The following is an 11,094-nucleotide window of genomic DNA, read 5'->3' as shown; positions in this document are numbered from 1 at the left end:
AACCACCACCACAACAACAGCAGAAACTTTAATCGTTTCTGAATCTCAACCAGAAACTGAACCAGAAACTGAACCAGAAACTGAACCAGAAACTGAATCAGTTACTGAACCAGAATGGGAATCAACAACTGAATTTATCTCAATCCCTGAATCATCTTCAGAAACTTCAGAATATTGTTCACAAATTGATTATCCTGGGGAGTTGGACATTAATGATACAACTGAAGTTAAAAAAGCTTACCTTAGAATTATAATTAGCAGAATTAAATTAAACGAAAAACAGGTTAAATCCTTTGAGAAAAAATTTCAAGATTATCTAGCTAACTCAATTAACTAATTGTAAACGCTATTACAATTAGTTAATTGTTTACCTAAATACAGCAAACATCCAAGAAAAACATTTAACAAAAAAAAACAGATACAATAAAAAAATACAGTTGAAAAAGTGAAGAAAAAAACAAAATTAAATCTTAATTGTGATTTATTTCATTATAATGATCATGTTATTCAAAAATGTTACAATCAAATTTAATCCAATTGATTGACAGTAATTGACAATTTTCTCGTGTTTATCAACAATCAACAATAAATATCATCTTACAACAAACAAACAGCATGAAGTTTGACATTAAATCATTTGGTTAACAATAACAATCAAGGATTATCAAGATTATCTTGATTAGTGTTTATTTTCACTGATCATGTAAAAAGTATTAAAACAATAATAGTAATAAATGTGTAACAATTTAACCTAATTTCTTGTCTAATCTAATATGTTTTCTTGTTATTTTTAAATTGTCACAATTTAAGGTTAACATTATTGGTTAGTTAAGACAAAATTATGATTACTTTCAAATCAGCTTTCAAATGATGATGATGATGATGATGATATAATATGAAATCAACGATTAACAATCAACAAGTTTAATATGTAATAGAAAAAGTAAATTTAATCTTGATGATTGATTTAGATTAATGATTTAGTCTAAAGAGAGTCATTCATTAATCTTTGGGTAATCATCATAATCTTAATTATCTTGTCAAATATAAAAAAAATCCCCGTTTAATCCCAATGTCTTGTTTTAAATCCATAATCAACAATCAGATGATTAAGTTAATTGATTGTCATTAGTTGATAATTTGATTGTTACTTTTGTTGACCTTTTCCTTTGAGGTTTGGTTTCTTTGATTGTTTCATCATTTTTACAATCAAATTAATTGTAATAAGTCAAATGTTTCTAATGTATTGAAAGTGATCTCGTTGTTTTTGTCATACTCGTAGTCTTAATGATTAATTATTGATTGTCCACTTTGCAAGTTAATTTGTACACTCCATTGACTTTTCTGTTATTATTAGTATTATCTGTCATATCATTAGAACCAATTAGTTGACAATATAATTGACTTATGTATTGATCCAGTTGAGACCAATAATTAGGATCATCGGATGAAAATAAATCAGTCAAGTTAATTGTTATACTGTTAACTCCGGACCTTTTACCAAATTGTTGACATTTCCTAACCAATTGAGGCCAAATAAAAGTACAATCTAAATGATAATAATAACGGAGAGAAATAAATTATCATCATTAGTAAATTATTGTTAAAGGAAAATAGATTTTTGCTTTCTAATTTGTAATATTTAAAAACTATTCTATTGTTACAATCAATAATCTATCATTTGAAGGGATGTTTAAGTAATAATAACAAGATACTTTTCTACTGAGGGTGTAAAAAAAGTGTCTCTCTCACGATCTCTTCCTCTTCAACAAACCGGAAAGGGACATTATTTGTATTTGTACGTAGTAAATTTGGAAGAGAAAAGGAAGATAAAGATATGTGTATACGTCTCTCTGAGAGAGAGAGAGAGAGAGAGAGAGAGAGAGAGAGAGAGAGAGAGAGAGAGAGAGAGAGAGAGAGAGAGACTGAGGATCGATTGATGAGGATGATGGAAGAAAAAGATGCAAAGGAAAGAAAGAGAAAATCAACTAACAAGTAAGAGTAATTTCCGGTGATGGTAGAGAGATGATAAGAAGTAATAAACAGCAACAATCAAGTAAAAGCGAAAGGAGATGATGAAGATAAAGAGGGAATAGACTAATTATCATTACTGCTATTAAATGGTTATAATCATTTGAATTATTATCAACCTCCATGACTTGTATTCTGTATATAATATATTCTGAATCAGGATTCGTTGAAAATGCAATATAACGTCTCTCTCAAATCTATGATTTATCTCTCTCTCTCTCTCTCTCTCTCTCTCTCTCTCTCTTCATTTGATGATATACGTTTTTCCAGGTCAAAAGCCGATCCAATCATTGAATCTAACCAGACGTTTGAATTTAATTATCACAATCATCTAAATACAACTCAGCTTTTTTTTACTAACTGTTGCTACTTTTTCATCATAGTCATCATCAGTTATCAGTATTGTAGTTATTATGATTATCATCATCATTAGTCAATCCTTAATTAAACATTAATGTCGGTTTGTGTTACCATTAAAGTTGATTGGGAAAAAAACAAGCAACAAGAAAAGTCTGTGGTAACAACAGAAAAAAAAAGATTCTGTTTGATTGAGAAAAATAATAAAGAATTAATTTTGGTGATAATGATTAAATAAACAAAGCTGTTGATGGTTCTCTCATATATATTAATTAATATAAACTAATCAATGTTGATTTGGTTAAGGTGATAAAAGATGCGAGTTTAAATTGTGTATATAACAGAAAGTGTCATTAATTCATCATGAATGAAAGTCATTATGAGTATGCTAGTGAGAGAGAGTTGGTTAATTAGTCAAGAATTTGTTGATTGTTATCATAATCACAAAGAAATATGTTTAATAAAAGCGAGTTTACTTAAGGCTAAATAAGTGTATAAATATTACCTTGAGTTAATGAACAAGAGATGAGGGTGAGAAAGTTGATTGAGATCTCCCTTGAATTAGTAATATAATCCAATAATTGAATCATTAATTGATTTGAAAGATCAATGTGATGATGTGGTTGTTGTTGATGATGATGAGAACTGGGATGCTCTTGATGGTAACGATGATTAGTTTGTTGATTGTCCGGGTCAGATGAACGGTAGACAAGGAAAACTTTGTTAATTTTGTAACTTTTTGAAATTTCTTTCAACACTTGTTGATATTTGATTGTGTCTCTTTTATCAATTGATTTACCGTTCATGGAAATATCAATAAATGAACAACCCAGTAATCCAAGTTGATTGATAATATATGGATGATAATGTGATGCTGATGGTTTATTATTATTATTATTGTTATTATTTGATGATGGCGGTGTCGGTGTCAATGGTTGATGGTTTGTTGATGAAATTGGTGTTAATGGAAATGAAGATAAACTTGTTGATGAATTGGAGGATGAAGATAATAATAATAATGGTGAAGATGATTGTTCCTTATTATTACTAAATGATGATGATGATGGAAAAGACATCATCATATCTTTGGATGATTGATTAATAGGAATAAGAATAAAATTGCAAATTGAATCATATCGACGGGATTTCTCAATAATTTCAAGTTCTAAATCACCTGGTTGACCAATGATCAAATTAACCAAAGGTAACTGATTGTTTGATCGAGTTGATTGTTGTTTGCATTTTGTTTTAGGTTCAATTTTTATGATTTCAGGTGAATCAACACCAATCAATGGGCAAATGATTCCACTGTTTATTTGGTTGGCCATTAAATCAGCTAAACGGTGATGAGGATGATTACCTGTGGTTCCTGTTTTATTTGGTCCAATTGATTGGAAAACTCCTTCCGGTGTAGCACCATAATAGGTTATATTTTGTAGGAAAATGGCCAATCCCAGGTCATCGTCAATCGACATGGGAAACTTGTTAAGGTCAACGCACCTTCCGCCAATCGATAAACATTTCAACAAAACTCTTGATTACCTTTGACCTGATCGTAACTATTAACATCTCTATTGGTTATATTATTATTACTGTTAGTGTTAATAACTAAATCACATCCGTAACCATTAGTTAAAATTTTAATTGTTTGCTCAATTTCTTGGCCGTTTATTGTAATTAGAAACTGTTTATCAACCAGTGAGGGAAAACGTTTTACCAGGTTAACCTTTTCCTCCTCCGTTTCCACCGACAGGTAAATGGTGCAATTAAATGATAAACAAATTGTTATAATAGCCCAACCAACCGATGTATGACCGTTAACAATTAAAACATTTTCACCACGTGCTAGACGACCAACAATGATTAGACCATAATAAGCCAATGAATAAGGTATTGGTATTGTTGCTGCTTCCTCGAGTGACCATTGAATTTGATTGTAAGACCAACGGTGGACAATTAGATAATCATCTGTGATTTCATCATATTTAATTATTCCAATTTCACCAATTTCATCTTGTAAACCTTTCCGTGAATAACCAATTAGTGAACCACAATAATTAGCAAGTTGATTACAACAAATAACAATTGAAGTATCATAATCATTTGGTGACAATAGTTTAATCAAAGTCTCATCGTCAATACGAGTCAAGTTACTTGCTCCTATTGTTGATTGTAACAATTTAGATGATGGTACTGATGATGATGATGATGTTGTTGTTGATAATGATGATGATGATGATGATGATGATGATGATAAGTTGATTGGTAAATAATGGTAACTTCCTTGAACACCATCACTTAAAACAGTATAAGTTAAACCAATTGGTATAAATTGATTGAAACAATTTTCATCATTTGTCTCATTAATTAACCATTTCAATGGTATTGTTTGATTATCAATCTTTAATCTATCAATTAAACCAATAGATGAGGATAAATTGTCAACCAATAAGCAATTTAGATTATTTGATTCATTTGAAAATGAAGGTAATTTAAATGATGAATTAACTTTATGAACATTGATCAAGTTTTCATCAATTGACCAACGAATCAGATGAATGAAACATTGATCAGATTGTGAGGAAAATACAAAAATTAATCCATTTGATTTGAGATAATTAACTAACTCATTATTGTTTTCACCGTAATCAGAATTGATTGTTGTTGTTGATTGACGAACGATAATAAAATCAAAAGTTGATTTTGTCATCAAACTAATTGATTCACTAATAGAATCAATTAAACTGGTTGAATTATCTGTTTCAATAATCAACAAACGGTTACTTATCATCTCATTTAAATCATTTCCTTTTCCGTCTAATTGTGTTTTCTTATTGGTAAACTGATTAAGTGAATCAAATTTAATCCAATTACATTGTGATGATCGTCGTTTTTGTAATTCATCTCTAATTAACTGTCCAAGTGAATTTTCATCATTTCTTTTGGTATCATTACGATTGTCCTTATTTAGAGTTGCAGTTATCAATGTTATTGGTGATTCGTTTTGCTGTTGTTGATTACAATCAGTAAATTCAATCAAATGATCAACTATAATTGTGATACATGTTTCCAATGGATGATAAACTTTCTGGTTAAATGTTGGTATAAATTGTTCAATTCTCGCTTCCATTGGATTTAATTTACATGGTAATTGTGATTGGAATGATCCAAATTGTATTCCTCTGATATAAATTGATTCTGATCTAATTATCTTTGAATATTTATCATAGGTGATGGTGACAGTTGATTCTTGCGATAATTGTCCAGGAATACAATGGATTTCGTCCAAACGAATTGGTATATTGTCCATTTTTCTGGTGATTGAACTTGAATTTTCCTGATTGTTGAAAAAACTGGTAAATTGTAACATGGATTCAAACCTTATAATCCAATCTTGATTGTTACTCATAATTCCTGTGTTTGTTTTATCATTTACCTGGATTACATTTCTTAAATTACCTTGATAGTGAAGACCATTACGTGATAAAATACCATAGAAAATGTTGGACTCAATACAATTGGAATCACCATATTGACCATTATCATCGTGATTTTGATCAGCAATCATTTCATCGCCATTGGAATCATTTAAATCGGATACAAGCCTGTCATGATTACTAAATTATCGGAATAAGTTTCTATGGTAAACTTATATTTGCCTTGATTGGTTGGAAGAAATTTAATCAGAAACGATAATTTCTGATCATCAAACAATGAAAGTCGATGTAATTTAATACGCTCCAAACAAACAGCTAAATCATTGGTACTGTGAGCTGTTAATGAAGCAAATTTAGACCAAAGCAAATGAATTAAACCAGAAATTGGAATCACTTGGTAACCATTATAATGGAAAAACCCAAGATATTGTTTATCACTTTCATTAATGTTGATGGTAAATTTTCCTGAGCTGAGCTGTTGGAATTGAAATATTCGGAAATCGACGAACCAAATGACCATTTGAATGGTCAAGTTTGATTAAAGGTGAAAGGAAAGGTGTATCAACTGGAGATGGACCAATCAATTTATGGGAATAAATTGATTCCAAATTGATTGGACAACCATTCATGTAAAGATTTCCCAATGAAGTTAAAAAGCTACCAGGAAGCTCTGGATAATGACGATGATTGTTTTGATTGTTATGGTCATCTATCTGGATCAATTGTTGATTACCAACTTTAAAGGAACCTCAACAATCAATGATTCAGTTAGATTACATTTTAACAAGGATGTTAAAAATTTTCTCGGTGCTATTTCAATACAAATCGCATTTTTTGGTATCGATTTACAAGCCTTTTCAAATTGAACTGTATTCGCAATTATTTCAACGCAAAGTTTTTGAATATTAAGTGATTTGTCGCTATTCATACTTGAATCATGAGATATTATCCATTTATCACTTGGTTTACGATAAACATTTGAAAAATGGGTCAACTTGCAGCGGAAAAGTTCAATAATCTTACCCAATGCTTGAGTATGGAAGGCAAATCCACAGGAATCAATGATCCGATTGAAAATATTCTGAACCTTTAGATGATTCGAAAACTGGACAATATCTTCAGTGAATCCAGCGAGTGTGATATTATCTCAGTATTGAAACATGCTGGATACAGATTGTTGGGTATTAGTGGTAATAATTCATCCCAGGTCAATGCAACTGAGATCATTGAGTAGCTTTTAAATGTTTGCGATTCAGCGATAATCGAGGAGATTATTTGAACAACCGAATAGCAAATGTCCAGAACTTCAGCTTTGGATAAAACACCATCGGCATAAGCACAAAAATATTCACCAAACGAATGACCAACAATAATGTCCGGTACAATTCCAAGTGATTTAAGAGTATCAACCACAGCAATTTGAAATATTCCCAGAGTGAAAATTTTCCAATGAGATTGTCGAGCATTTGAGATCATTTCTCGAACATTTTTACTTCCATCTGAATCAACAAGTGACAATGAATCTTCAATTGATTCTCTAAAAGGTTTCAATCCCATGAAAGGTTGAATCATATTATCGATTTGACAACCAGCACCAGGGAATGCGAAGCAGATTGGAAATTTCGTTGAACTGGAAGGCAACTCATGGGAAGAGATTTTCAGTCCTTTTCGAGGACAAGAGATTATGTAACTTCGATGGTTCATCTTTCTTTCTTGATTCGCTGTGGTTGACATAAAGTACGAATAACGGTTCACTAGATGAACGAAATGAGGTGTTATTGATTCGGGTTTCATCTCAACGATTCCATTCATCATGGATTGGAGGGAGATTGTGGTTCGACCACAGCATAAGATTAAAACGGCTTCTCTCTGGACGATGACGATACTTTATCCTGGACATTTTGAATTGACCGTCCAAGAACAATGTGACAATTAGCACCACCGAATCCGAAATTATTGATCGGTATATATTGACCTTTGAATGGTGTTTCTTTTAAAACTGGAGCGACAAAACCTTTCTCCAATTCTGTTATGTGGGTTGAAGGTTTTTCGTAATGAAGATTTGCTGGAATAGAATTTAATTTAAAAATGATTAAACATTTAATCAGTGAAGATAAACCAGAACCCGCTTCTGAATGACCAAGGTTACTTTTAACCGAACCCAAAAGTAAAGGTAACTTTGATCGGCCATTACCCATAACTGACCAGAGAGCTTTAATTTCAACCATGTCACCAACTTCGGTACCCGTTCCATGGCATTCAAAGTATTCCAATTTTGTCGGATCAATGGAACTTTCTTTATAACATTTACTTATTAGGGAAGCCTGAGATTGCCATGATGGATAAGTGATTCCCTGAGGCTTATAACCATCACAATTGATTACTGAGTTAATTAACTGACCATGGGATCTTTGAGCAGTACAAGATTTTTCGAGAATTATAGTTGCCACGGTTTCACTTCGTCCATATCCCGATGCATTTGCGTCAAGAAATTTACACTGACCCATTTGTGAAGTTAAACCAAGTCTATGGTAAGATAAAGCGATCGCTGGAGTCCACATAATATTGGCACAAGAAACGATCGCCAGGTCAATATGACCACAAGTTAAATGGAGAAATGCTTGAGCTAAAGCGGTGAAACTTGAGGAACAAGCAGTTTCGTACAGAAAAGCACCATTCTTAATGTTGAATATGTGGGCAATCAAACGCTCTTGTGTCTGTAGATTAGTTGATTTCCCTTCAAATTCAACTGAATAACGATTCATTTCGTTATTTGTTTGTCCATGGAACAATCCAACCTTCCTTTTATCAAGATTCCATGGGTCCAATCCTGTAAAATGTGAATTAGATTAAGAAATAATCAAGTTAATCTAGTTTGCAAAAAAAACTACACCAAACTTTGATCAATGAAATTATGCTAATAATCAATAAAATGGAAAAGTTAATTGTTGTTGACTTCCTTGTGTTTGAAATCTCTATGTCATTCTGATAACCAAAGTTTAACAATTAACTGAGCATTTTTTCATACCATTAAGTTAAGAATTTGTATTATAACAATTAACTTTAATTACCTGCATCACAAAGGGCTTCGAATGTAGTTTCAATGGTACATCTTGTCGAGGGATCAATTAAATCCGCTTCTTCATCAGTTAATCCAAAAAACGAAGCATCAAAATTTTGTAAATCCAATAGAGCTCCACTTTTTGATGGTAAACCATAAATTCCTGGAAAGTTAATCAACCAATCAAATGAAAATTAATCACAATTAACTTGAGAATAATAATGATTATCGTTCTTACCCTTTGGCCATCTTTCTTCATTATCGTAGGTCATATCAACGCCTTTGTAAAGTTTATCCTTTAGTTGATTAACATTAGCACAATTTGAGAATCGCCCAGAGACTCCGGAGATGATAATTTCTGGTCGTTCATTCATTATTAATGAATAACAATTAATAATAACAATTAACTACTAATAACACAGAGTAATTCAATCTCAAACAGAGATAGAGGGAGAGATGACAATTAACCACGAAAATAATATAATACAGAAAATATTAATAAACAAAAGAAAACAAATTGTTAACACCAAACGAAAGATGATCTTGATTGGAAATAAACATTAACCACAATCAAATAGATCAGATTAATTAACTTCTATATTTCCTCTAATTATAAATCGAGAGTAAAATTTATCCTCCACCAGAATTCACAGATTCACATGTACACGTTCACGATTTATATATATATATATATATATATGTATATCCTCACAAGGAAAGGCGAAAATTAGAAATAAATTGTTGATCAACAATTAAAACCCGAGTTAGAAAGGTGATTGAAATTATCTAAATTAAAATTAATTGTAAAGTCTTTTCGTTTTATATAACAACAAGAACGAGAAAAAAACAAGCTAACCCACCAGAGGGCAAAACGGAAACTTTTCTTGTTTACAACCCTTTAATTGGCTGTTTATTTCATCAACAATTAACTTAATCGTGAATCAATTTGATCTCATGTGAATCAATACTATGACACACTATGTTTTCAAATTGAATTGTATTTAATCAAATTGTTAGACAAAAAAAAATACACTTCCATAAACACGAGCTGTATGTTCAATCATTGTACTTGTCAAGGTTTTATTTGGATTCTATTAAAAACTAAAACAAAACAAAAAGTGATTAATTTTAATTCTGACACATTGTTGATTGGATTGACTGACAATTTAAAACGGTAATGATACGTTGTTGACGATGATTAACCAGAATTGTTGACAGTTATATTTGCATAGCTTGGCTTGATTATCGGCGATAAATTGATCCCATGGCAGATTAAACTTTGAAGAAATGCTGAAGAATCATAAGTTATCCTGATTCCTTTCCTGAGGTCAAATTAACTTTCTCGGGAAATTCAATGATTGAACAGAAAGATGGACATTCGTTTGACAATTTGTTGGTTTGATTATTTTCAATTGCCTGTCGTCGATTTGTGGACATGATGAAATTCAATAGATCGGAAAATATCATATTGATAAATCCAGTCATCGTTATCGCTTTTAGATTAACATCAGGATTCTCACGTTTAATTAATTGTTCCAATTCACTGATCAATTGTGAATTAATTTCCGTCTCGTTAAGACCCATTGAGGATAATTTTTCCGCTCGAAAGCAAAAATCTTGTAACGTAATTCCCTTAATTGTTACAATAGGTGAAACTTGAGAGACTGGATTACCTGTTGATTTAAATGTTTAATTAAATTGTTAATTGTTGATATTTTATTTATTGTTATCGATTAATTGATTTTACCTTTAATTGTTACGATAATATTGATGAAAATCATCAGAGAAATTGAAAACATTGATGAATCCATTTTTTTCACTCGCTGATTATTACGTTCAAACTAAATCTAAATTGTAATTAAAGTTTCGTTACAATCAAAATATTAACAAAACTTGTGCAATTATCAAGTTAATTGTGTTAACATAATTAAATACATTATTAATAATTCACAATTAATTAATGCTAAAAACAATACAACTTGTTTAACTTTCCATATGTGAAAATCATGAATAGCAATTTATTATTTTCATTAAGGTTAATCAACTCAATCCTAAAGGTGATTTTAATTGTAATCAGGGTTAATCAACAATTGATACTGACGATTTTTCAACAATTATTGTGAATGATTAAAAATTCATTGACTACTTTAGTTAATCATTCAAAGGTCTAGTCACAATTTACTTCCTGTAAACTATTGATTCAACTGA

General features: G+C 30.9%; 3 protein-coding genes across 4 annotated transcripts; all 3 read right to left on the bottom strand.

The window, feature by feature from the left end:
- Positions 1–463: 463 nt before the first annotated feature.
- On the bottom strand, positions 464–6,283 carry LOC128390745 (mediator of RNA polymerase II transcription subunit 13-like). Of its 2 annotated transcripts, none has more exons than XR_008325686.1 (2): positions 2,894–6,283; positions 464–1,549 (listed from the first exon to the last, which is right to left on the bottom strand). XR_008325686.1 is itself a non-coding variant. In XM_053350498.1 (2 exons), the coding sequence occupies exons 1-2, from the start codon at positions 3,861–3,863 to the stop codon at positions 1,296–1,298; spliced, it is 1,224 nt and encodes a 407-aa protein (XP_053206473.1). In that variant the 5' UTR covers positions 3,864–3,913; the 3' UTR covers positions 464–1,295. The 2 variants fall into 2 exon arrangements, 1 of the variants encoding a protein (XP_053206473.1); XM_053350498.1 differs by having other exon boundaries at positions 2,894–3,913.
- Positions 5,977–9,650, bottom strand: LOC128390751 (fatty acid synthase-like). Its single transcript, XM_053350502.1, is given in 6 exon segments — positions 5,977–6,300; positions 6,559–6,973; positions 6,976–7,533; positions 7,686–8,655; positions 8,897–9,049; positions 9,125–9,650. Coding segments are annotated over 6 exon segments (2,556 nt in total). The 5' UTR covers positions 9,261–9,650.
- Positions 9,651–9,937: 287 nt separating this feature from the next.
- Positions 9,938–10,779, bottom strand: LOC128390742 (uncharacterized). The gene is made up of 2 exons (XM_053350495.1): positions 10,634–10,779; positions 9,938–10,559 (listed from the first exon to the last, which is right to left on the bottom strand). The coding sequence occupies exons 1-2, from the start codon at positions 10,695–10,697 to the stop codon at positions 10,192–10,194; spliced, it is 432 nt and encodes a 143-aa protein (XP_053206470.1). The 5' UTR covers positions 10,698–10,779; the 3' UTR covers positions 9,938–10,191.
- Between the last annotated feature and the right edge of the window lie 315 nt (positions 10,780–11,094).

This window comes from Panonychus citri, unplaced genomic scaffold, assembly GCF_014898815.1.
Source record: "Panonychus citri isolate SS breed McGregor unplaced genomic scaffold, ASM1489881v1 Contig00126, whole genome shotgun sequence".
Lineage (NCBI taxonomy): Eukaryota > Metazoa > Arthropoda > Arachnida > Trombidiformes > Tetranychidae > Panonychus > Panonychus citri.
This window is presented reverse-complemented; position numbering and strand designations above follow the sequence as displayed.